The sequence below is a fragment of the Misgurnus anguillicaudatus genome, chromosome 14 (genome assembly GCF_027580225.2).
Source record: "Misgurnus anguillicaudatus chromosome 14, ASM2758022v2, whole genome shotgun sequence".
In the NCBI taxonomy this organism is placed as follows: domain Eukaryota; kingdom Metazoa; phylum Chordata; class Actinopteri; order Cypriniformes; family Cobitidae; genus Misgurnus; species Misgurnus anguillicaudatus.
In genome coordinates, this window is record NC_073350.2 from 5545740 (window position 1) to 5573195 (window position 27456).

Consider the following 27456-nt stretch of genomic DNA (forward strand, 5'->3'; position numbering starts at 1 on the left):
CCGAGCCAAAGTATAGTGAGTTGACATGACCTGACCCATGGAGTACTATGCAATAGAAAAGCACCAAAAGTGACATCACAGTTTTTAGTTTGTTGTATCCCAGGCTTTAGAGCTTATGGCTTTAACCAGTCAAGAGAACATTCCCTTAAAACTTTTACTTGTACTCTGCAAGTATGTCACTCCTGATCTAATAATTAATTGCAAAAATACTTGCTGGTATTTGTGCAGGTATTCATTCAAAAACAGAACCGAAAATCACAAGTTGCTTGTTTTATTTCCACAGCAGGGCTATGTGTCCTCCACCCATCACATGGTGCCATTCAATCTCAGCACCAACAGCACATGTAATGCAGGAGGTGGGGAACAGCTGAGCAAAACCAACCTCTACATCCGTGGCTTACATCCAGCGACCACTGACCAAGACCTGGTCAAGCTTTGCCAACCGTAAGTTCTAAACTTTTTAGCTATTGTGCTTGCATGATGAAAAACTGTTATGACACATTAATTAATGTTTTGTAAAGAATGTCTGCTTCACAATAATGATAATGATCCATTCAGTACACATCTAAACAGCTCTTCAAGAATCTTCACTTAACTGGATTTTATTCATCAAAGAAAGTCTATAGTATGTGTTTACTATGAATTAACATTCTTCTCAATTATTGTGTAGTGTACATTTGTAGTGCTCAACTGATGTACAACCCTGCACTATAAGAAGGCAATTTTAAATCTGCAATTTTTGCATATGGGTTGTATAGGGTTATACAAAAAAACGATGTATTTACCTTCATCCACTTGTGATTCAAGCGTATCTTAATAGCCGGTGTAAACACAGCCTCAGATGCAACTCAAATAAACAGACAAATTTCATTTCTGAACATGAAATGACACATGTTGTTATTGAAGCTATTTTACTCCAGACTTTGAGGTTGTTTATGCATATTCTTGGGACTTTATTTAAAAGTCTTGTGTAGTAGCCTTTAGTTAAACACGTCATGAACACATAACTAGAAATCGAGATATTTAGCATGTTTGTTAATGTTCTGTGTTTACAGTCCAGATATCTCAGATCTTACGTTCTTACGTTATGTTTTGTTGTGCAATCTGCAGAACACTTTGAAGTTTGAATTTGAGCCATTTGTGGTTCAGAAGAGCAAACATGAGGGTGACGATGGAGAAATCAGTTGTAAAGGAGTGGCAGAAAGGAAATGCTTAAAGCTCTGTGATTATACCAGATTACCTTTTATAACATTGCGTCAAGCAACTTTACAAAGCTCTTCAGCTCATTCCTGTTGATATATATTAAAATCTCAAGCTGGATCAGTGACGTTTCATAAATGTATGCTAATTCTTGTGATTTACTGGTGAGCTCTAACTATTAGCTTTGCAGGTTTACAATTTCGATTATCTGGCTTGTTTAAGTTTTAATTATTATAAGTTTAATTGACTTAAAAACACTACAGCATATTCTAATCTTAGCAATTACCTAAACATGAGAACTGGTTTTGTTTCTGCAAGTCAAGACCAATCTTGTGTAGACCCTGTCATTAATGTTTAAACAGACTGACACATTCTTCGGTTTGGTTCAGATGTGGGGCAGCGTTTGCAGAAAGGAAACTGTTGGAGACGAACTGGAAAACTGTAACACTCATTTAAAGATTTCAGAGAAAAACTACTAGTAGGGATGCTCCGATTGATCAACCGAAGGGATCGGTATCGGTCGATTATCGCATTATATGTCCCGATCGTTACCCGCTTAATTTGCTTTTTTATCTTTTTGTTTACTTTTGTCATCATATGGCGCTTGAATGCATATGCACTTTGAGACCATTTTTTTACGCAGTGCAAGCAATTTTACAACCGTTTGTTGATGCGTGACCTGCAAATTTGGATTGCATTCTCTGCCTTGACAGAGATATGTGTATTTTCTATGAGAGTGCGCTCTGGTCCTAACATGCAGCGCGAAGTGTCTTCACATCCTCATCAATCAGCATATATAAAACATATCTATCTGTTATTTGCATGCATTTTTAAGTTTTTATAGTTTAAACTTTAATTTTACTTGCAGCTGCCAGCTGCTCTCGTCCGCGGCGAAGCACGCACACAAACACAGCCTGTCCTTCAGCACGAGTACAGAGCAAAGATCTTTCTCACATCTTAAAGCTACAGTAACCTAATTCACGTGTCAATAATATTAAAGAGAAAATCACTCTCTGCTCATGACTGAAGCACTGTTGTACTTTATAAGAATTCATCTATATTTAATTCATACACTAAAGACTGTCCAGCGTTTTCTTTCAACAGGCATAAACCTTTTTAAAGGCATATTAAATTGCTCTTTGTAGAAAGAATATTTGTTGTGCTTATTTATTTATTTAAACAATAATAAAGGCAACATCTGTGCTATTTATCTAAAAAAGGAATTAACAGTTACAGTCATCAAAGAGCTTATATTAGCTTGATCTGAATCGGGCATTGGTATCGTCTGATCATGACAACAAGAAATCAGTATCGGCTGCAAAAATCCTGATCGGAGCATCCCTAGACACCACTAAAGCTAATTTTTCACAATCATCAGCTCAGCCATATTTAGGATAGATAAAGTCTAACCTAGAAATGCTAATGGATATGGCTGGGCGATATTGACCAAACCTCATATCTCTGTAATTTTGGGAAGGGTTGTGATAAAGCAAAGTTTAAAAGTGCAGTGTGTACATTTTAGCGGCATCTAGTGGCAAGGTTGCGAATTGCAACCAACGGCTCAGTCCACTGCTCACCCCTCGCTTTAGAAACACATAGAGAAGCTACGGTAGCCGCCACCGGACAAACATGTAATCCTCTGAGACAACTTAGTAAAAAAATTGTCCGTTAAGGGCTTCTGTAGAAAAATGGCAGCACAAAATGGTACTTCCATGTAAGGGGACCCTCGGTGTATGTAAATGAAAAAGTCTTGTTCTAAGGTAGTAAACACATTATAAAGTTCATTATGAAGGGTCTTTATACACCCCTGATAATATAGTTTTGTATAGGGCTGTAACTATATATCGCGTGTCCCATTAAAAATGCCTGTCTAAAATCGAATCTGCATCGCTGCAACGCGATTCTGTGTTTCATGCGCAGCTTGTGCGTGTACTATGGCATTTTGGTCAGTAAGAAGTCCGTTATCAATCTAAAATCATTATGAGTCTGAGTCGTTTATAACGTGCTTTTGAAAAAGCAACACTCGTTAAACAAAGTCATTCAAAATATTCTTTATTATCATGAAAATACCTGAAACAATTTGAAGAACAGTGATATACATATTCCTGTTGACATTTCCTGGAATAGGGTTTGTAATAGGGATGTCCCGATCTGATCATGTGATCGGAAATCGGCCCCAATCACGTGTTTTCAGACTCGATCGTAATCGGACGTTACCTTCCGATCAGGACTCGGATACATATGCAGGGTTTAACCCTCTGGGGTCCGACCATTTTGGGACACTGTCAGAGGTTCTGACATGCTCTTACATTTGGTCTTTTTCAGTTGTTTTAAAACATAATAATGGCAAGTGTCTCATACCACTGTGTTCAGCACAAACTGGGCTAAAATATAATATGAGCTACATGTATGGTTTTTAAAAAAGCAAACATTTTAAGTCACTGATAAGTCCACAAAACCCATACTAAACATGTTTTAACAAGACTTTTCTAAACATAATCTAGTAGTCTAGAGTTTTTTCTTTTAAATGATGTGAAAATCATCCTGCCTACTCATTCACATAAACCAATATATTGATTTAGAAATTGTAAGACACTTTTTTTAGAGGGGCCGTATGCGAGAAGGATTGATTGACACCTAGCAAACAAAGGCTCGCATAATGAGCTGCATAATGAGGCAGTAATGTGAGAGGGAACTACAGTAAAGAATGTGAGGACAAATGTATACATGTTTGTTTGAGGTTTATTAAGAAGTTAACAATATAATCAAAATAGAAATGAAGGTCAGTAGGACATTTTCAGTTTATTTGGAAACGAACCCTATTCAAAAATTTAACTTGTATAAGAAACTGATAAACAACAGTGCTCTAAACTTCATGTGGCTCATGTTACCATATAACTTTATGTCCAAAAAGTGTGAATATTTTTTTCCACTTCATAGTTTTGTACTGATGAGAAGGATGCAGACCTGTAAGAGAGTTATGAACAGCTGTTAGCATAAATTGTCCACAGAAATACCCTTACATACATAACTGATGGGTAAATGATAGCACTACATTCAGATAAACTATCATGTACATAAACTAAATTAGTATCTCAGATAAACATCTGCAATGATTAGTTATATAAAAAGCTGTTTTCAGATGACTGTTTTCAGATGCCCATCCCCTTATCGTCTAGCTCAGGGCTATTCAAATCTTACCCTGGAAGGCCGGAGCACAGCATAGTTTAGCTCCAACCCTAATCAAACTTAACCACCTGTGATTGTCTAGTGATCATGAAGACCTTGATTAGCTTGCTCAGGTGTGTTTGATCAGGGTTGGAGCTAAAATCTGCAGTGCTCTGGCCCTCAAGGGTAAGATTTGAATAGTCCTGGTCTAGCTTCTGTTTTAAACGCATTTCTGTAAGCGAGTATGAACTTTAAAAACACATCGCATTTGGCGTCGATGTGCACAAGCTCGCGTCTCCGTGTAAACAACGCGGAGCTCATAATAAAACTGTGTTGCGTGTAAAGCGCAATGTATGGAATGCGTTGCATGTAAACAATATCATATTACAGCAGATCCCCCAGTGCAGCATTACTCAAAGTTGCCATGAAGGATACGAAAGTGAATAACTGTGTCTAACACTGTACAGCATGTAACAATGAAATCCGCCATTACGTGATCACGCGTACTCGTTTGTAAATAAGCATGTAAACATGGAATCATGTTACAGCACACACTTAAAAGATACAGCAGTGCAGCATTACTCAAAGTTGCCATGAAGGATACGAAAGTGAATAACGGTGTCTAACACTGTACAGCATGTAAAAATGAAATCCGCCATTACGTGATCACGCGTACTCGTTTGTAAACAATGCGAAAGTTTTTCAATCCGAAGCGTGCAGTCTGCTGAGGTTGCTTATGTAGGCTGAACTGCACAAGCCATAACATATTACATGATAGCAAATATAACTGAAGACAAATGACTTACAGTTTCTTCAGGAATATATCCTCCTCCATTGCGTCTTCCATTGTTCTTCTTCTTAGGTAACGTTAAAGATAAACGCTTCTCTTCCTCAATGTCCAGACATAAATTAAGATATTCCTCACGTGTGTGTATAAAGTTTATAATCCAAACATGCGGTAAAGTCTTTAAATCTGATAAAACTTTACGCTTTGTTTATTATTGTTGGAACTGCTCGTCTCTTCATTACCATGTCAACAGCCTGAGGGCGTGACCGCATTAGAGATAATGAGCTCAGCCAGGAAAAACTGGACTCTCTTTACTTCAATGCAGATTATATAAACAGGAAATATTTGTTTTTGATTATAATTAGCTTGTTTAAAAGTAGACATTTCAGGCTTTCTTTGGATATGTGTATCATGTTTGTGTGACGAGTATTCGCGGAGTTTCAACTGATTTTTGTAACGTGATTTGAGAGACAGCTGGCGGAGACAGAAATGTCTGAATGCGCACCCTGTTTATTTGACAAAAACACAAAGATCTCTTGTTATTGTGAATGTACACGAATTAAAGAGGACCCTTCAGAGTTTCAAATGATGTCAAACACGTAAGTGTTTGATTATTAATGATGGAGTATTTTAAGTTGATTCTGCTATGATAGGGAGAAAACACGTCAAAACGCGTCCCCGCGTTTTTGGACCCCTGGGGGTTAAATTGGGCCAGGACTGCACACATAATGAAGGTCTGGCTCTGCTCCGCGTCAGTGTACACGCTGCGCTTGTGCGTGTGAAGTGCAAGAAAAATAACGTGTTTTCAGGCTTCAAACACTCGTGCATGCGCGACAAAACCGGGTTTTTACCGCTCATTTAAACAACGCGACTATGTGCTCAGTTAATCTACATCAGTACGCAGCTCCGTGTCTCACTCAGAACCTCAAGGACGCGCATTCGCGCAGGAGGATTGGATTACACATTGTAGAGATGAGAGATAGAGAGAGAGGTAAGCATGGTGCACACGTCAAAAAAACTTAATAGAAGTCTAGAAACAAAGTATTAAAGTATGTATAGCCATGCCATTCATCTTATTACAATATGTTAACTAGATAACTGGATACAACTTATTGTATAGTTTAATAAAATAATGTATTTTGATTATACAAATCAATTACGACCTAACTGATTGTTTAACTAACTGATTTATAAGAACTAGCATATTGCTGAATCTGTATGTTGTTTTTCTTGTTAATTGAGTCTTTTTGGGTAGTCTATCTTATGCCTAGAATTAGTCAAGGAGGTTGAGTCTTATAACTTCCTTCAAAGTTTGATCAATTGTGCATAATGACATGTGCAACAAATGCATATAGGGTGTCACACTCATAGATTTGCATAATTTAAAGTTCAGGTTTTAAAATTTGGGTCAACATGTGGCACAGCTTTAAAGCTGAAACTTATAAAATCCAATCAGAGGTCCAAAATGTCATTGAAACACACCAGTGGCTTTGCTGTCATCAGGATTAAACGTTACCCCTCAAACCCTCCCTCCCAACAGAGCATCCCCACAAAACAAACCCCAATTGAACCCCTAAACATATATTCTCATTATTTTTTAACACATCCATAGTTATGCGCTGGCACAGAGTTAGACCCTTTTGACTTCACACAGAAACAGCAATGCGTGTGGCATGACATAAGGAACATCCTGGATCTGTTTTTTTCGCTCTTCTTTATTGATTTTTTTATGTATTATAGAAGTATCGGATCGGGACTCGGTATCGGCAGATACTCAAAATCAAACGACTCGGACTCGAGGGCAAAAAAACCTGATCGGGACATCCCTAGTTTGTAACGCTACTTCTTCTGTGGCACAAGTGGCATTTCTGCATGAGTGCTCCCCCTGGCATTTGGATGTGGCGGCATTTCACCGTAATTCATTCAAATTCATTCATTGAGAAAATGCGCATTTGCACTATAAATCGTTACAGCCCTAGTTTTGTATATTATTTTGCATTTCTGTCTAAAGATCCTTCTAAAAATTGCACACTGCACCTTTAACACATGTGAAAAAATGTATCCTGCAAAGGTGCCTGTACAAGTAATATGTCCAAGAAAGGTCTCGTCTTCTCCCAGAGAAAAGCAGACATGTAATTTTCCTTCTTCAGAAAAACTGCTAATTGCTTTGCTACGTTGTTATACTGAATGTTACATTTGATGTTAAGTTTAAATTGATATAAATTTAAATGCTCTGTTTAAAATATTTTGACAGTGATTAATAAAAACAAAAGGAATTGTTGTGCATTATTTTTCACATTTTTATTATTATTTTATTATAATGGAATCGGAATCAGAACCGGGAATCGTTAAGCAGAACTGGAACTGAAATTGGAATCAGAACATTTCTTTTGATACCCAACCCTACTTTTAAGAAATACATCACCAAAAATTCTCAAGATATTTCAAAGAATGTCTGAGCTGTTTTTGTCATATAGGCTAATGGTTAGGAATGGGCATTTGTCCATTTTTCAGTACTGGATAGACAATACTATGAATATAGGTTACAGCAGAAACAATTTATTCTTGATAAAGATCTGTGTTTACAGTCATAGGTTATTCATTTAACAGGGAAGATCCTTGTGATACACAATGGTTGAGTTATTTGGTTTAAAAAAATCAATTGCTTATTTGTGCATGGACATTATTAGTTACTTGATGTATTAGAGTGACTCATGAAGTTGTAGCAGCCAAACAATGTGTTATTAACACTCATACTGTTCCAAGAGCTCCACGTAATGTAATGTTATATTAAGTCATTCTTAAACATGGCCAAATGACAGACTGCTTGCATGCAGTGTGATGGGAAAATAGTCAACAGACAGACAGGAATGTCTCTCTATGTTGCCAGAGGCAGTGAGGAGTTTTTATAATCTCTGTATTGGGATCAGAATGAGTACAGAAGTTTATAGGGAAAATACTTTAATTACTGTTTAGTACAAAAAATTCTTCCATTTTAAATAATAGTATGCACACAAACCACTTAATGTATCTATGCAATCTGTGATTACAGGTCTGCATATAGGCCTGGGTATAGTTAGTTTTTTATGTGTTTATGCTCATTGAGTATTCCCGTTTTGGGGTCATGGTTCAGTACATGTTCAATACAAAAAGCAATTCATCACAAATGTTAGGTTTCCTTTCATTTATTTGAAATAGAAACAGACAGCCTTCTTTAGTGTATTAAGCACAGAATGCACTCTTGCATAGGCCTATTTTTGTTAGGCTCATAAAACAAAAATTGTATGTCTGTACTGGCAGCTCCGTGATTCATTTATGCAAAACAATGCATAGACACTATATCTAATACTTTTAGGGGTGGTTTCCTGGACAGGGATTATCTTAAGCCAGGACTAGGCCTTAGTTTATTTATGAAATATTACTAGTTTTAACCAACATGCCTTACTAAAAAACATTACTGGTATTGTATCAAAGGACACTGATGTATTTTAACATATGTCAGTGCAAGTTGTTTTCAGTTTTGGACAGCTCTGACATTTATTTTAGTCTAGGACTATTTTTTTGTATTGTGTATTTATTTATTTATATAGCACTTTACAGGCTACTCTGTACAACAAATCAACAATTAAAATACAATGAAACAACACCACATATTCATCATCAATGAATACAATTAATCATCAACACTACAAACATATCGGCCATCATCAATAATAAATATTCATGTATAAAGTTAAAAAGCCAGAGAAACAGATGTAGTTTTAAATGAGTCTTAACAATGCCTAGGGTAGGGGACGATCTAACCTCAAAGGGATGCTATCGGAAACCGCCCCTTAAGTCCCTGTCCTGGAAAACGCCCCTTAAAGTTTAGTGCTTAAAATAGGAATTTACTTTCATATGATTAAAAAAACTACTGGCTATTAGGTTGCATATTAATCCATCAAAATATGTGGTGTGTGTGTTACAAATGTGTTGAAAACACACTTTGGTTAAGGTATTTATTTGAAACTATACCACGGGGCTGTTGAATGCTTTATTTTGATATTTCTTTATTCTGGTTGAGAAATGCTCCATGGATGGGTATGCATTATTTTTTGATACACGCACACCTGACCTGTCAAATGTCTTAACATAACCAGCAGAGCAAAGTCTTAGGTAACCGTGGTGTAAGAGGAATAATTGACTCCTTTAGTCCTTTTTTATTATATTAAAATAATGCACACTATGCGTCGTGACGCATTACCACCTCGGCTGTGCATTATTTTAAAATGATTCAATGGTGTCAATTATTCCCTATATAAAGAACCGATAAACATGTTAAACTTCAATGTATCAGGTTATGTGAAATTTTTCCTGATATTAAAAAACTGCAAATGTATTTTGACTCCCCATTATTTGTTTATTTCAGGGCTGGAGTGGGGCTCATTTCATTTTAGTTCACAACTGACTATATTAAAGCTCTCATATTTCAAAGCTTTCTAGAGTTTTATTTTAGGTTATGATGTCCTTCAAAAATATATTTGCCGTTTAAGTACCAAAACAATCTATATATTTGTTTCAGCTCTTTTTTCAGTTTGTCTGGCAAAAGGGGGTGGGGCGGTGAAGGGTAAGGACTGAAGGCAGTGACTGAGTGTTTCTGACATCACGTTTTTACGAAAGCTTGTGAAAAATCACAGCTGTGTTTTGACTGTGAAATGATTGTTTTGAAACTTATATGATACTTACATAGCCTCTAGACATCAGTTATCAGGGGAAAAATACATTACATTTCAGATTTGACAATATGAGACCTCTGCAATAGTGTACTGTTCACTGCAGCCTTGCAATTCATTTTGTTCCTCAAATATATCATTTCCAATTTAGTGCACAGTAGTACCCTAAATAATTATGATTTTTGCCATAATCTTGCAGCAGTATTTTAATACTATTCAGTTCAAATTATTCAAAAACTACTTAAAGGGGACAAATGTGTTAGTGTTTTCCTCTAAATTTCTATTTTTAAAAATGGTGGGTCTTGAGATTACCTGTTGGGTCGAAAAAGTTTGGAAACCCCTGATATACAATACACACACAAGCAAGATTTATCAAGTATACAGGGGAACGGGTGGAAAAATAAAATTCCACATCTTATTAATTTATTAGTACTTTACCATGTCTATTGCTAAATAACGTAAGGTAGCCCTACCTTGTGTCAAAAAGAACAAATATATAATAGACTTTTAACATTTTGTTTTACTTGAGAAAACAATGAACATTGAACTGATGAGTTTAGCATCAAATAGATTTTGTTAATCTTGCAATAGACGATGAATAATGACTATTCATAGACGAATCGTTCACAGGCGAGCGCTTTAAAAAGCAGAAGAAAGCAGTGCGTTTTGTGTTTTCCATGTGCTTTAGATGTTAATGGACCCTAATGCAAGAATTCTTCCAATAAGTGGGCGGGACTCGGGAGACAATCAATTTGGGCATAAAGCGATGGGGACCTCTCCCACCCGCAAATTACGAGAGTGGGGCTGGATAAGTGCTGGCAGCCTAGGGACAGCAACCTTCAACTGGTGGCATGACAACACTGGCGCTCGTGGCCAAAAAACAGACAGGCCCACTGGGAATTCTCCCAGTCCTGCTTATGGCCAAACCGGGCCTGGTTTATTTGAATATATATTGTGAAGATCTTGTTGTAATTGCTATATAAATGAATTAGTAGTACAACACAATTATCTGATGATGGATGGATGGATAGACTGATCGATTTGGGCCAATTTAAGTGTTATTTTATTTTTTTAGGTATGGGAAGATTGTGTCTACTAAGGCAATTTTAGACAAAACTACAAACAAATGCAAAGGTAAGTTAAAAAGATCAACCTGATGTTATTAAAAAAATATCACTTGTTTTTCAGTTTTTCAGACATTTAATTGTATGTGTGTGTGTGTGTGTGTGTGTGTGTGTGTGTGTGTGTGTGTGTGTGTGTGTGTGCGTGTGTGTGTGTGTGTGTGTGTGTGTGTGTGTGTGTGTGTAGGTTATGGCTTTGTGGATTTCGACAGTTCTACAGCAGCACAAAAGGCTGTGATGGCACTTAAAGCTACTGGAATCCAAGCTCAAATGGCCAAGGTACATGATAACAGAAATAACTTAGAAACAAGCATTACACACAAACACAGGCACACATCATGACTTTGGCTATCGGAAAATAATTGTAGGGAGAGTGACTCTCTCACAATGCCATCAATGTTTGCTCACTAACAACAGAAAACTGAAAGATCATTGTGTTTTAATATAATGTGAGGATATTTTTAGCAGACAAAACGTCTTCATACACACATGCAGGGGCAAAACTATCTGCTATCTGAATGAGTAGATTCTGGTCTATTTGACCAAATGTCAAAATACAGTTTACACACACACACACACACACACACACACACACACACACACACACACACACACACACACACACACACACACACAGTTGTTGATTATGACGATTTCATGTATATTTTTCTAGCAACAGGAACAGGACCCCACCAACCTGTACATCTCTAACCTACCTATGTCCATGGATGAACAGGAGCTAGAAGCTATGCTCAAATCCTTCGGTCAGGTTATATCTACGCGCATCTTACGGGATGCTAACGGTACCAGCCGAGGTGTGGGCTTTGCAAGGTACCTCATTAATGTACTTTGTCCTCCAGTCCACATGTAGAAGGAGTTACAGTATTCTTACGTGTAACAAGTTTAAGCTTAGTATAATAGAGCCAAAGTCATGATGTTAATTATCTGTGTTCTCTCTGGGATTTTATAAACAAAAGTTTATGACACTTACACATTATTTTTTTACAGATAAACATAACTTTTATGATTTTGAAATAAAAATTTAGTTTTTTATGTTTCTAGTAAACGCAGTTACTCTTCAAAATAAGAAAAGAAGCTTTTATTTACAAACGTTCCCTTATGCCTTTTGATCGTCCCGTCAGTCATCGCTCTCACTGCAAATCACTGTCGTCACATAACATACTTGACTTCTGTGATGTTTAGCCTATTCCATATGAGGTTGTTTATGCTGGGTAATCCAAATTATATATATGTCTAAAAACAAAATGTTTACAAAATGTACGAGCTCAGCAAACTTATGAATAGTCCTGAGTTTAGTTTAAACAACTGTGTTAGCTGTGATCAGTTTGAAAGTTAAATCTTACCCATGGCTGTGAACACCAGTAAATTATAGAATGGTAAAACATTTTCCATTATTTATTCAAGTTTTTGTGTCACAGGATGGAATCCACTGAAAAATGTGAAGGCGTCATTCAGCATTTCAATGGCAAATATATCAAAACCCCACCAGGAGTGCCAGGTTTGAAATGATTATATAATATTTAACATTTCCTCTTTTATTCATAATAATTGATGCAGAATAATTAAATTAATTTAATGTGGCTTTTTTGGCTGTGTTAGTGCCCCCAGAGCCTTTGTTATGTAAGTTTGCTGACGGAGGGCAGAAGAAGAGACAAAATCACGTGAAGTACCTACAGAATAGTCGTCCCTGGTACAGAGAAGGTGATATGGTACGAAAACAGGACGTGGAAAGTCTTTTGTACACATAAGTAACATTTTCCGATGTGTAATTTGCCAAATAATCTCATTTACTATTGCTCTTACATTTGTTTCGATCCATATATTTTACATAGTTATGTTTTTTCCTTGTTTAGGGAGGAATGACACTCAACTATGACCCAACAGCCTTACATAATGGGTGAGTAAAAAGATGTTTTCACATAATGTACCACGTTTTTCATGAGGCTGCCTCCATGTTGGCACCAGAGCTGGAGTGAACCCTCAGCCAGAACCCTCGCTCATTGTTTAGTTTTAAAAATCTATTTTCAGAGATCTGTTTCCCACAATCAGTGTTCAGAGGTCTGTTCCCAGGATCAGTGTTTAGAGATCCATGTTCAATGTTTAGAGATCCGTGTTCAGAGATCTGTTTCCCAGAATCAGTGTTTAGAGATCCGTGTTCAGAGATCTGTTTCCCAGAATCAGTGTTTAGAGATCCGTGTTCAATGTTTAGAGATCCGTGTTCAGAGATCTGTTTCCCAGAATCAGTGTTTAAAGGTCTGTGTTCGATGTTTAGAGATCTGTGTTCAGAGATCTGTTTCCCAGAATCAGTGTTTAGAGGTCCGTATTCGATGTTTAGAGATCTGTGTTCAGAGATCTGTTTCCAAGAATCAATTTATAGAGATCCGTTTTTTAGATATCTGATTCCCAGAATCAGTGTTTAGAGATCGGTGTTCAGAGATCTGTTTCCCAGAATCAGTGTTTAGAGATCCCTGTTCAATGTTTAAAGATCCATGTTCAGAGATCTGTTTCCCAGAATCAGTGTTTAGAGATCCATGTTCAATGTTTAGAGATCCGTGTTCAGAGATCTGTTTCCCAGAATCAGTGTTTAGAGATCCGTGTTCAGAGATCTGTTTCTCAGAATCAGTGTTTAGAGATCGATGTTCAATGTTTAAAGATCCATGTTCAGAGATCTGTTTCCCAGAATCAGTGTTTAGAGGGCTGTGTTCGATGTTTAGAGATCCGTGTTCAGAGATCTGTTTCCCAGAATCAGTGTTTAGAGATCCGTGTTCAGAGATCTGTTTCCCAGAATCAGTGTTTAGAGATCCGTGTTCAGAGATCCGTTTCCCAAAATCAGTGTTTAGAGATCCATGTTCAATGTTTAAAGATCCATGTTCAGAGATCTGTTTCCCAGAATCAGTGTTTAGAGGTCCATGTTCAATGTTTAAAGATCCATGTTCAGAGATCTGTTTCCCAGAATCAGTGTTTAAAGATCCATGTTCAGAGATCTGTTTCTCAGAATCAGTGTTTAGAGATCCATGTTCAATGTTTAAAGATCCATGTTCAGAGATCTGTTTCCCAGAATCAGTGTTTAGAGGTCCGTGTTCGATGTTTGGAGATCCGTGTTCAGAGATCTGATTCCCAGAATCAGTGTGTAAAGGTCTGTGTTCGATGTTTAGAGATCCGTGTTCAGAGATCTCTTTCCCAGAATCAGTGTTTAGAGATCCGTTTCCCAGAATCAGTGTTTAGAGATCCATGTTCAATGTTTAAAGATCCATGTTCAGAGATCTGTTTCCCAGAATCAGTGTTTAGAGATCCATGTTCAATGTTTAAAGATCCATGTTCAGAGATCTGTTTCCCAGAATCAGTGTTTAAAGGTCCATGTTCGATGTTTAGAGATCCGTGTTCAGAGATCTGTTTCCCAGAATCAGTGTTTAGAGATCCGTTTCCCAGAATCAGTGTTTAGAGATCCATGTTCAATGTTTAAAGATCCATGTTCAGAGATCTGTTTCCCAGAATCTGTGTTTAGAGATCCATGTTCAATGTTTAAAGATCCATGTTCAGAGATCTGTTTCCCAGAATCAGTGTTTAAAGGTCCATGTTCGATGTTTAGAAATCCGTGTTCAGAGATCTGTTTCCCAGAATCAGTGTTTAAAGTTCTGTGTTCAATGTTTAGAGATCCGTTTTCAGAGATCTGTTTCCCAGAATCAGTGTTTAGAGATCTGTGTTCAGAGATCTGTTTCCCAGAATCAGTGTTTAGAGATCTGTGTTCAGAGATCTGTTTCCCAGAATCAGTGTTTAGAGGTCCATGTTTGATGTTTAGAGATCCGTGTTCAGAGATCTGTTTCCCAGAATCAGTGTTTAAAGGTATGTGTTTGATGTTTAGAGATCCGTGTTCAGAGATCTGTTTCCCAGAATCAGTGTTTAGAGGTCCGTATTCGATGTTTAGAGATCCGTGTTCAGAGATCTCTTTCCCAGAATCAGTGTTTAGAGATCCGTGTTCAGAGATCTGTTTCCCAGAATCAGTGTTTAGAGATCTGTGTTCAGATATCTGTTTCCCAGAATCAGTGTTTAGAGATCCGTGTTCAGAGATCTGTTTCCCAGAATCAGTGTTTAGAGATCCATGTTCAATGTTTAAAGATCCATGTTCAGAGATCTGTTTCCCATAATCAGTGTTTAGAGATCCATGTTCAATGTTTAAAGATCCATGTTCAGAAATCTGTTTCCCAGAATCAGTGTTTAGAGGTCCGTCTTCGATGTTTTTAGATCTGTGTTCAGAGATCTGATTCCCAGAATCAGTGTTTAGAGATCCGTGTTCAGAGATCCATTTCCCAGAATCAGTGTTTAGAGATCCATGTTCAATGTTTAGAGATCCAAGTTCAGAGATCTGTTTCCCAGAATCAGTGTTTAAAGGTCTGTGTTCGATGTTTAGAGATCTGTGTTCGACGATCTGTTTCCCAGAATCAGTGTTTAGAGGTCCGTATTCGGTGTTTAGAGATCTGTGTTCAGAGATCTGTTTCCCAGAATCAGTGTTTAAAGGTCTATGTTCGATGTTTAGAGATCCGTGTTCAGAGATCTGTTTCCCAGAATCAGTGTTTAAAGGTCTGTGTTCGATGTTTAGAGATCCATGTTCAGAGATCTGTTTCCCAGAATCAGAGTTTAGAGATCCGTGTTCAGAGATCTGTTTCCCAGAATCAGTGTTTAGAGGTCCGTATTCGATGTTTAGAGATCCGTGTTCAGAGATCTGTTTCCCAGAATCAATTTATAGAGATCCGTTTTTTAGATATCTGATTCCCAGAATCAGTGTTTAGAGATCCGTGTTCAGAGATCTGTTTCCCAGAATTAGTGTTTAGAGATCCATGTTCAATGTTTAAAGATCCATGTTCAGAGATCTGTTTCCCAGAATCAGTGTTTAGAGATCTGTGTTCAGATATCTGTTTCCCAGAATCAGTGTTTAGAGGTCCGTATTTGATGTTTAGAGATCTGTGTTCAGATATCTGTTTCCCAGAATCAGTGTTTAAAGATCTATGTTCGATGTTTAGAGATCCCTGTTCAGAGATCTGTTTCCCAGAATCAGTGTTTACAGATCCGTGTTCAGAGATCTGTTTCCCAGAATCAGTGTTTAAAGGTCTGTGTTCGATGTTTAGAGATCCATGTTCAGAGATCTGTTTCCCAGAATCAGTGTTTAGAGATCTGTGTTCAGATATCTGTTTCCCAGAATCAGTGTTTAGAGGTCCGTATTCGATGTTTAGAGATCTGTGTTCAGAGATCTGTTTCCAAGAATCAATTTATAGAGATCCGTTTTTTAGATATCTGATTCCCAGAATCAGTGTTTAGAGATCCATGTTCAATGTTTAAAGATCCATGTTCAGAGATCTGTTTCCCAGAATCAGTGTTTAGAGATCCATGTTCAATGTTTATAGATCTGTGTTCAGAGATCTGTTTCCCAGAATCAGTGTTCAGAGGACTATTCCCAGGATCAGTGTTTAAAGGTCTATGTTCGATGTTTAGAGATCCGTGTTCAGAGATCTGTTTCCCAGAATCAGTGTTTAAAGTTCTGTGTTCGATGTTTAGAGATCCATGTTCAGAGATCTGTTTCCTAGAATCAGAGTTTAGAGATCTGTGTTCAGAGATCTGTTTCCCAGAATCAGTGTTTAGAGGTCCGTATTCGATGTTTAGAGATCCGTGTTCAGAGATCTGTTTCCCAGAATCAATTTATAAAGATCTGTTTTTTAGATATCTGATTCCCAGAATCAGTGTTTAGAGATCCGTGTTCAGAGATCCGTTTCCCAGAATCAGTGTTTAGAGATCCATGTTCAATGTTTAATGATCCATGTTCAGAGATCTGTTTCTCAGAATCAGTGTTTAGAGATCTGTGTTCTAAGATCTGTTTCCCAGAATCAGTGTTTAGAGGTCCGTATTCGGTGTTTAGAGATCTGTGTTCAGAGATCTGTTTCCCAGAATCAGTGTTTAAAGGTCCGTGTTCGATGTTTAGAGATCCGTGTTCAGACATCTGTTTCTCAGAATCAGTGTTTAGAGATCCGTGTTCAGAGATCCGTTTCCCAGAATCAGTGTTTAAAGGTCTGTGTTCGATGTTTAGAGATCCATGTTCAGAGATCTGTTTCCTAGAATCAGAATTTAGAGATCTGTGTTCAGAGATCTGTTTCCCAGAATCAGTGTTTAGAGGTCCGTATTCGATGTTTAGAGATCTGTGTTCAGAGATCTGTTTCCCAGAATCAATTTATAGAGATCCGTTTTTTAGATATCTGATTCCCAGAATCAGTGTTTAGAGATCCATGTTCAATGTTTAAAGATCCATGTTCAGAGATCTGTTTCCCAGAATCAGTGTTTAGAGATCCATGTTCAATGTTTAGAGATCTGTGTTCAGAGATCTGTTTCCCAGAATCAGTGTTCAGAGGACTATTCCCAGGATCAGTGTTAAGAGGTTTGTGTTCAGTGTTTACAGATCCGTGTTCAGAGATCTGTTTCCCAGAATCAGTTTTCAGAGGTCCGTGTTTAATGTTTAGATGTCAGTATTCTGAGATCTGTGTTTGGAAGCCCCCAGTTCAGAGATCATTGTTAATAAGCAGGTTCTACTATCATGATAATATTAATGGTTGAGCTGATTACCTGCAAACAGCAACACTCTGCTTTTCACAGAGAACATATAGACCAGTTCAAATGATGTAAACACTACTGGTCCAGAAACACTTCCTGTTACAGTTTGTGACAGTTATTTTTTTATTTTACATATATTATTATCTTTAAGATGTTTGTTTAACTTCAGTTACTTCAGGTTTATATGTTCTGTTGGTTTATTTTATCCCAACGTTTATATAGTGTTAAAAAACGGAAACGGGAGGTGCTTCTGGACCAGTGTTGTTTGCATCTTTTGAACTGGTCCATAACTGGACATAATGTGTTGATAAATATTATACTTTTAGGTTTTATTCTTCGCCGTACAGCATTGCTTCAAACAGATTGCTTGCCCAGAGCTCTTTGTCTCCATACATGTCCACACAAGTTCCGTCCTACCAGGTCAGTATTATTATAAAATATATTCATACATATATTTAAACATTTATAAATGAGCACCCTACAAATCTTAGGCCAATTGATAACTTTTTGTTTGATATACTAAGCTCAAGTTAAATGCTTGCCAAGGTTAACAGCCGTCAGATGGAGACAGATCACAGTATGAGTTCAGAGATTTATAGACTGCAGTGATTCAGTGGAGTTGTGTGAACTATTACAACTCACTGTGTGCAGATGGATGAACAGACAAAAATAAATAATATTCAGTGAGATCACGCAGGTCTGTGGACACTGAAAGTCCAAACAGAACTGTATTACTAAGTACTAATACAACAGCTCAGTTATCACAAAGTCATGTAATAGCTTTTTTGAGAAGATCCAAGTTTTTGCCATTCCCCTAAAACACAGTTAAAGGGGGGCATTTTACAAGGGATTTTTAAGATGTCAAATAAATCTTTGGTGTCCCGCAGATTACGTATGTGAAGTTCTAGCTCAAAATATCAAACAGATACCAGATTTTAAAATTGCCACTTTGTAGGTGTAAGCAAAAATGTGTCATTTTTGGGTGTGTCCTTTTAAATGCAAATGAGCTGATCTCTGCACTAAATGTGTCGTGGTTAGATAGTGCAGATTAAGGGGCGGTTTTATCCCCTTCTGACATCACAACGGGATTTCAATGACTGATTTTTTCCACATGCTTGCAGAGAATGGTTTACCAAAACTAAGTTAAAGTGCCCATCTTATGACTGCTTTTCCACAAGTTAAATAGGTGTATGAGTTCCATAAAGCATGTTTCAAAAGTTGTTTGCTCAAAATAGCTTGTAGGAAAAGATTGTTACCCATCTCGACGAGCCTCTGTTTCAGTGCATTTCAGATTGTGCCGTTTTGAGCTAGTCATTACATATTTATGAGCTGCTGCTCCTTTGATCACGCCCCACTACTAACATCATGTGCCCGTGCATAGTGATATCGTGAGCAGTACAGACCATACTGTCTTATTATTTTATATATTATAATTATTAACGGTTTATGTTGCCAACAGACAAATCATGCAGAAAAGTATCACTAATAAGTAGGCCTGTCGCGATAAACGATAAATCGATTAATCGCACGGTAAATAAAATGAGCTCGATAATTTTTTTAGGCCGCGATAATTCACATTTGCATGCTTGTTTGTTTTCCTTGTCTCTCTCTCTCTCTACCAAAGAGACTGTATGACCGCTCCGTGCAACGAGTGACAAGGAGTGAACCCTCGTCAGTCAGTTGTCAGTCGCATGATCTGTGTGGGGAGGGGGGGACTTCTGGCGTAGCCTATCACAGTAGGCGTACTGAGGAGGATGAGCGCCGCGTGAGGAGTGTAGCAGGAGAAAACACTAGTTGAGACGAGAGTTGGAGAAAAAGATGGATTTACTAGAGGCTGTTTACACTTGTCATTAACATGCGTTTCCATCGATCGGATCACAATGTTTTACGTCTTTTCTGACTTTTCTGACACAAGGTGAACAGTGCTATTTTTAGCCTTTCATTGATAAACTAAAGCGGGCGATCTCCGCAGTTTCATTTTGCAAGCGTGTGAAAGTTGCGCGATCTTATTTCATCAATTGTGCTGAAAATTCTGAGAAAGCTCTAACATATACATGTAGAAAATAATGTGCAGCATGTTTACTTGCTAAACAAGCAGTGGACATAATATATTAGTTTGGGTCCATATAAACTCATAATTACTCCCGCTGGCGTTTAAATGACAGCGGAGAGACTCGCCCACCGTCTCGACAGACCACCCCCTCACAGTATTCAGGACAGAAGCGGTCGAAAGTGGACAAAAGACACGGATTTAAATACCAGGTGTAAACGTGATATGTCTCTCTCGTCCACTTATACCACGTGTAAACAGCCAAGTTTCAAAACCAAACGCTACAGCTGCAGTGTGGGAGTACTTTGGATTTAAACCTAATGATCGAGGTGAACCACCTAAAACGCAATCATCCTGTTATTTTGTTCATTTCTTGTGGATATTTAAAATGTCTTCCAGTTCCAGTATTACTTATTGTTTAGAAATAAAAGTTTATAGATCTTTGAAAAGGTGTATCTGCATTATTATAATGGTCCCGGAGCATCAATGTTATCGTCTATCGCGATAAATTCTGAGGGAATTTATCGTCTAGCAAAATTTGTTATCGTGACAGGCCTACTAATAAGGACACTACAGGAGAAGAAACTCATGACACACAAAGATTCCAGCGTAAATTGTGATGTAGCAGTCTCAACAATACACTCGTTTTCCCTGGTCAATACTAACATATTCCCGTTATAAACCTTTTCAAACGCATTATTTTCGCAAATTACAGAAATTAAGACCCGGCGGGGGATGTATACTGCTTGTGAACCGAGTGCTAATTGCTAGATGCTAGCGGGAGGTCCGGACCGTAAAGTTATAAGAGGCTCGGGGATTAGCCTCATCAGAAAAGCCAGGGCGGTAAGGCCCGGTCTCGGTTAGTTTGGCAAAAAACTTTTAGTTTGGCAAAGCACTATTACTTAGTTCTTGTAGAATTGTAAAATAATATTTTTTTTAACTTTCGAAACCACGCTGTAAACTATCTAGCCTGCAAAAAAATCTATATAGCCTAAGTTACTGTTTATAAACAATTTTAACATCACTATACATTTAAAAGGTATAATTTACGGGATTAGCATGAATGTATGATCTCTGTTTTGAGATACAGATGCTCTAGCATCAGTAATGTAGTATTTTGTGACAGAAGATGACAACAATATAACGTGCAAATATAACGTGACTTCTTACCTTTTGTGTTGATACAACGATCGCGAATCGAATCCAGTCTGTTTCAGATGTGTGAATGATCCATGAAAGTCCAATAAAATACATCCAATGACCATTTTTGTCCACAAATGCGTATAATGCATGAAATATAGATACATAGTCTGTTATTTACATCAGATTTCGCATGAAGGTCTTATCGCCTACAATCTGATGACTATTTGCGTCGTAACACACTGTATATAAGATTACTCCGGGTTCCAATAACCATGCGTTAAAACTTTGTTTTTAAAAGTAGGCGGGAGTATAATCCATAATATCCAAATAGCGCTGTTATTTCAGTGAGACATGATAACAGCAGGGTATCAGCGAAGTGACTGACTGCTCTGTGCTCTCTCTAGCTCCCTGGTGGGTGGAGACCTGTGAGTGGGGTGGTGGATGGGAAAATTCAAACTGAATGTGACGAAACGGTTAGTTACGTAACAACGGAGCTGAGTTTGAACTCGCGCAATCTGAGACTCAAGGCAGAGGACATTCAGAAACCTGTATCTCACTCAAAACAGCATGGATGGATTTTTTTCCAAGTTTGTATGCTTGTGGGAGCATCAGAGACACAAAAAACACCCCAAAACCCAGAAAAAGTGAGTTTTTCATAATATGGGCACTTTAATGGGTTGATCTTTTTCATGTTTTCTAGGTTTATAGAAGCACTGGGACTCAATTATAGCACTTAAACATGGATAAATAAAATTCAACAAGTTTACTAATCATAATATGAGACGATCCTTTGGCATTATAAATAAATAAATAAATTGAATTGAATTGAATTAACTCTGTCCAACAGTCCAAAGACAGACTAATGTTTGTATGACCCTTTTGCCAAAAAAGGTGACAGGTGTATGGCAGCATAGGTACCATTACAATCATTGGTCTTAAAAGGGGGGATAAGCTGTATTTGAAAAAAGTGTGTCGGGCTGAGTACTAAAGCACACTTGTAGCCAATCGGCGAGTAAGGGGCATGTCTAGTAATGATGGGCAGGATAAAGGACTCAGTTCTAACAAACCTCTATGGGGTTCTAGCAAATACTGGTAAAAAAACTCAGGCGAGCAAGGAGACTTACTTGTGCTACTGCAAGTCTTTTAGCCTGCAACACATGCATGCGCTCTACATGTAAGTCTTATGTTTACAGGGTTTGTCCCTGGCAACATTCCTACCTTTGCCTCTTCATATTGTGCCGGTTGTTGAACAAATTCAACCTGGGTTACCATAACATTGCTTTTACTTATTTATGACGTTTTAGGACGTGCTTAATTTAAAATAAGATTATGAGACATTGTTTATTTAATATAAGCCAAATGTGATCTTTTTATGGGGATGTTTGAATGTTTTCGAGTCTATAGATTATGTAGTTTGTATATTAAGCTGTTTGTCTGTGCTTTTGTGTATTAACTCTGTGCAGGTCCCCTCCTGGATGCACCATCAGTCATACCTCATGCAGCCCAATGTGAGTGATGTATTCATATCTATGTAGTTATGTCACCAACTGTTACAGTTACATTAAAATGTTAGTTTAAGACAGATCCAGCATCATCTTTTCAATGACAAAATCAGTGTTGGTTTAACATGTTGTTCAAATGATAAGCTTCTCTTTGAAGGGGACAGTTCTGACCCAGGCGATGGATCACCCCATGTCTATTCAGCCCACATCTTTGATTGGACCCCTGACCCAGCAGATTGGTCACCTGTCACTTGGCAGTGCCGCCACGGTGGGCAGCCCTCTCGTTCTCATAATAAAGATGACAACTAACTATTTATTCAACTTTTTGTTTTTGTCCACAGTATATGTCTAACGCAGCTATGCAAGGGACATATATCCCACAGTACACCCCGATGCCTCCCTCTACTGTAGAGGTATAACATCCACAGAATTAACCTCCGATCACACGGTTTATTGGGCATAGTCTATTTTTGTAGATTATTCATTCTTGTTTCTGTATTGCAGGACAGCAGTGGCCAACAACAGCAGTGTCCCATTGAAACTCCTACAGAACACACAAATTACTCCTATCAGCACAATAAATGAAATCTCTGAGCTGTCTATTACATAACAGGTTTGCTTGCTAAACTAGCAGTGCATTAACCGTTCACTGTTCATGAATTATACTCATGGTGAAACATATGAACATCTACTCACTGGAGGATTTGACTCTGATCTCTGTCAGTGTATTGCTTTTTATCACACAGTTTTTCAAATTCATATAATCCTCAGAATCTGTGAATTACAAAGTTTAGTGCTCTATTTTACAAACAAAAACGAATAATTTGAAGATAATTATGCAGCACTTTTAAATAATCATAATGTTTATGATAATGCTACATTATATTCAGCATTCAAGTTAAAAGAAGTTAATTTTGGTTTGAGGTTGATCAAGATGTTTTAGCCTTGTTGACGACTATGTAGGGTTATAAAAGACACAAAAGTAAAACACTGCTATACTGTACTACTGTATACTGTAAAAATGTAGGGGCCACTCCAGTTTTGCCTTTAACTCCTTCCCTGCCATTGACGGAGTTATCTTGTCAATTAAGAGAAAAAGCTTCCCTGCCAATGATGAGTTTTTAGGAAAATACAGATTTCTGTATTATCCACTAGGTGGCGCTCTTACTCAACTTATAAAACACAAACTTTTTTGAAAATCATAAAAAATCCTGAAAATGCAATTTCTTTTAAAAAGGCGACAGGGAGAGAGTTAAACACCATTTTTACATGTATTACAGCCATTTCTGTCCAGTGTCTTTTGAATTTCAACAAAAGCAAACCTTATGAGCGACATAAAGTCACCCAACAGCAATGTAAAAGACTGATTGAATACAAAGATACATACATTTTATGAAAAAAACCCTGATTTTTAATTACATCTTTAATATTTTTGAAATTTACGTGTAAAAACAATAGCATTTTGTTATTGAGAAATTAATTTGAATTTGTTTTCCGTGAAGTATTGAAGATCAGACAACACTTTTTCAATTTTCAGTAAATAAATGCAAATGAAAACATTATTTTTATTAATAATTAACAATTTAACTTAAACAAAAAAAAAATGAAAATAATCTTTGAAGTGGTTTCTTAATTTTTTCCATGGTTGTATATTACTAAATTTGTCTTAAGTAATTTTTACTATAAAAATTTAGAATTTACGGTCAGTAGTCAATGTAGGATTGAAGTTAGGATTGTAGGATTGAGAGGATTGTTAAATGTGGGAAGATATTTTTGCAAGTTTCTCTTATAATATTCACTATACTATATTGCAGTAAATGTTATTCTTTATTTGTTCTTTACCCACTCCAGGTCTTCACAAAGAGCTGTAGACAATGGAAATCTCACTGAGGTTCACAGATGACCACAGACATAGAGGATTCAGAGAGGACACAGGTCACATTAAAGGAGCGTCTCTTTATTTCAAACAAATACATCGCTCATCTTTCATTCAACTCCTCTCTCATCAGGGGTCATTCAACCGAAGGTGGGAGACAGCACGAAAGAGCTAGCAGTCTATAAACTATTTTGACAGAAAAAGACAGAAAAACAGATTCTTTCTGTAATGGTAAGGAGAAACACAATGTGTTCTTTTCATGTCTGTCATGGCAAATTCATATTTTTTAAGAAATAATTCTTTAGTATGGGGAGGATGAGAAATTCAGTGTCTTTTATTTTTGTAAAATATGTAACCTTTTATTTTTTTATACGTGTGCATTTTTGTCTTCAGTCAACTAGCAATGAGATATTTTATAGATGCAAACAATGGATTTTTTTTGTCGTTTGATATTTTGCTGTTCATCGAAGAAACCATTTAAAGCCACTTCTTCATGTCCTAACTGTTTTTAAAATATCTGGAGAGAAATAGTGAAGACATTAATCTCCTAAAGCAGGGGTTTTCAAACAATGGGATAAGGTCATATAGAAGTCATAACAGTTTAATTGTATTGTCAAAATACCTTATGGTATATTTTATTCATAACAAGGAACATGACAAGGAAAATAAAAATCATTCTTTTCTAAAAGATTAAATAATCATGTAACAGACAATCAAAATATTATTTATTGTCCATTTTGACTTTTTTCAGAATAATGAACTTGATTTATATATTTATTTGAAGGATTAAAAGTCTTTCATTTTAAAAGTATATTTCTATATTCAATTCCCTTAATACTTTAGCAAAAAAATATCTTATAATGCTGTATTTTGCCTGATAAAAAATTTCAGGCTTTCAAAAGTGGCCATGATTTTGTGTGCATTTTGAAGTGAGTGATTTCACTTGAGGTGGTTTTTGACCTATGCAAAAAAGAGTAAATGCAAATAATGTGAGATGGAAACGCATTTGTTGAATAAATTCTGACGTAGCGAAAATTAAACTCAAATGACTGATCGTCTAGCTGTATCAGCTGACGTTATCTTTCCCCATATGTGGTTCGACATCGTCTTAATGCCCTTGCTGCTCGTGCCTGCATCAACAAATCTTAATTGCTTCTTCTGTGCACAGCATTCAGTTTGGCAATAACAAGCTGCACTGCTAGTAAATGTATAACTTTCCCCATCGTGACTACACGTAGCCTTGTTTCTATTTTCCAAGCATGCCTTGTTGTATTTACTGTTGGTTACTAGGTTACCAATCCCACTGTAAATCACCCCAAAAATTGTATTGAAACGCATCTAATTCATATTTTTTGTTTTTGTTTTGAGAACTTTTAAAACATTCGCTTCACATTTGGATGGAAACCCAACTATGATGCATGTCTTTTCTTACAGGATAGGAGTTAAGAGGAAGTGACTTTAAATGGTTTTATCCCAAATCTTGTATAGAAGTGATGAGAATATATTGACCTGATGAGGCTTCTTCTCTGGCACTGTTACAGGACTGTAGCCATATGCAGTTTTCCACATGATAAACCATGTGCATCAGTTTTGTATCTGTTTGGTTAAATGAACTGAACTGAATATTCCTGCAGACAAATCGCTGATATCACTTTACAGCTTTACTATTAATCCAACAGCTGGTGGTTAACAATGAGTAAATACATACAAACAAATACGTTAGTAGACATTACTAAACAAATAAACCATTGAATTAAACATTTAAAACATACATCATGCCACAGATTGCAATAAGAATTCATCTACCATAAATACATTTCAATTTATATGAGTTAGTCAGTTATATTAGCCTAAAACTTTTCAAAATGATATTTAAATTTCAAACTGCAGAAACTAAGCCTCTTGCATAAATGTGTCATACATCTAATGCTCCAAAGCCTTCTGCCTGAGGGCATCATCTCAAAGGATGTGTGACATCACTCATCATACTTGGGGCCTACACCTTTATAACTTGATGCTCATTGAACTTTATTCACTTTTGCAAAGGCACACCAGTAATCAATGAACTTATCTTGACTATGCTTTGCAAACACCTTTTAATCTTGACAGAAAGTGATAAAACCCAACAAGTCAACGAAAAACATATTCTCTTAATAAAAGTAATATACTGAGGATCATTGGACACAGAATGAGTTTAGTTCTTGATTCCCCTTTCTTATATTGACTTCTGTGTTCTGCTGAAACTTTAATGCAGTATTGAAAGTTCTTGCAAGATATTTATACTTTTCTACTCCTCACATCATGAATCCGTTAAATTGGACCAACTTAAAAGTACTGTCATATCTCCTGTTATACATTTTTTTTGTTTATGTATTAGGATGTTTAGATATTTTATTAAAAAACAAAAATATATTTTTGTATGACATATGCCATGCCCAGATAGCATGCAAACCATTGAAACAATGTTAAAAACAGTTGATTTGTCAATGGTAATTGCACTGAATCGGTGTCGGGTTTGTACCCTCCATTGGTATTGAAAAGGTGTTGACATTTCAACAAACCACCATTGTTGTGATCGGTGTTTGCTTTGGTTGGGTCCTTGACTTTTAACATTCACTAAGTTAAATCTTTCTTTTCTTTTCGTGTGTGTTTATGTAGAAACGCATGTGCACTGAAAAGAAAGATGTGTTTCAAAGTTAAGTTGACACAGATTGCTTTTTGTGAAGATGTCAAGATGATATAAAATTAAGCAGCGTTACATGATTATGTTGATCCATTTTTGACCATTATAATTGTTCTGGTTGTAAATCCACTGTGACAAGATAAGCAGAAAAAATGTTGACACATTCAGATATCTTTACGCATCCTACAAACCTCAACAATGGTGACAATCATCAAACAAATTCAGATAAAACGATCAACTGCAATGCATGCTGGGAGTTATACATTAGTTAAGTACTACGATGATACCCAGCGTGCATTGCAGCATGAAGCTTTCTTTTGTTGATCGTCACCATTGATGAGATTCATAGACCGATTCATGATGTCAGAGATAGATTCAGTAGTTTAACCTTCTAAATGTGTTTTTATAATCCTCAAAATAACAGACCTGACACAGTTTCCAACTAGTACTGTAATATCCATTTCTTGCACAACCTTAACAGTATTTCATTAATATTATTTAGGTATATCTAAATTAATTAAACTGTTTGAAAACATTAGGGGCCCTATTTTAACGATCTGAAACGCAAGTGCGAAGTGCAAAGCGCAAGTGACTTTGTG

At 36.8% G+C, this 27456-nt stretch overlaps 1 protein-coding gene across 1 annotated transcript in view; it reads left to right on the forward strand.

Annotated features, from left to right (window-relative positions):
• rbms2a (RNA binding motif, single stranded interacting protein 2a) overlaps positions 1–24872 on the forward strand; it is a 46615-nt gene extending 21743 nt beyond the window's left edge. The window contains exons 2-14 of the mRNA XM_055185104.2: positions 284–444; positions 10943–11001; positions 11176–11267; positions 11662–11819; positions 12428–12507; positions 12609–12718; positions 12863–12906; positions 17930–18023; positions 22260–22304; positions 22456–22566; positions 22640–22711; positions 22803–22911; positions 24150–24872. Coding sequence (XP_055041079.1) covers positions 284–444; positions 10943–11001; positions 11176–11267; positions 11662–11819; positions 12428–12507; positions 12609–12718; positions 12863–12906; positions 17930–18023; positions 22260–22304; positions 22456–22566; positions 22640–22711; positions 22803–22883 — 1107 coding nt within the window. The 3' untranslated portion in view covers positions 22884–22911; positions 24150–24872. The remainder of the gene's footprint in view (positions 1–283; positions 445–10942; positions 11002–11175; positions 11268–11661; positions 11820–12427; positions 12508–12608; positions 12719–12862; positions 12907–17929; positions 18024–22259; positions 22305–22455; positions 22567–22639; positions 22712–22802; positions 22912–24149) is intronic.
• Positions 24873–27456: the final 2584 nt, after the last annotated feature.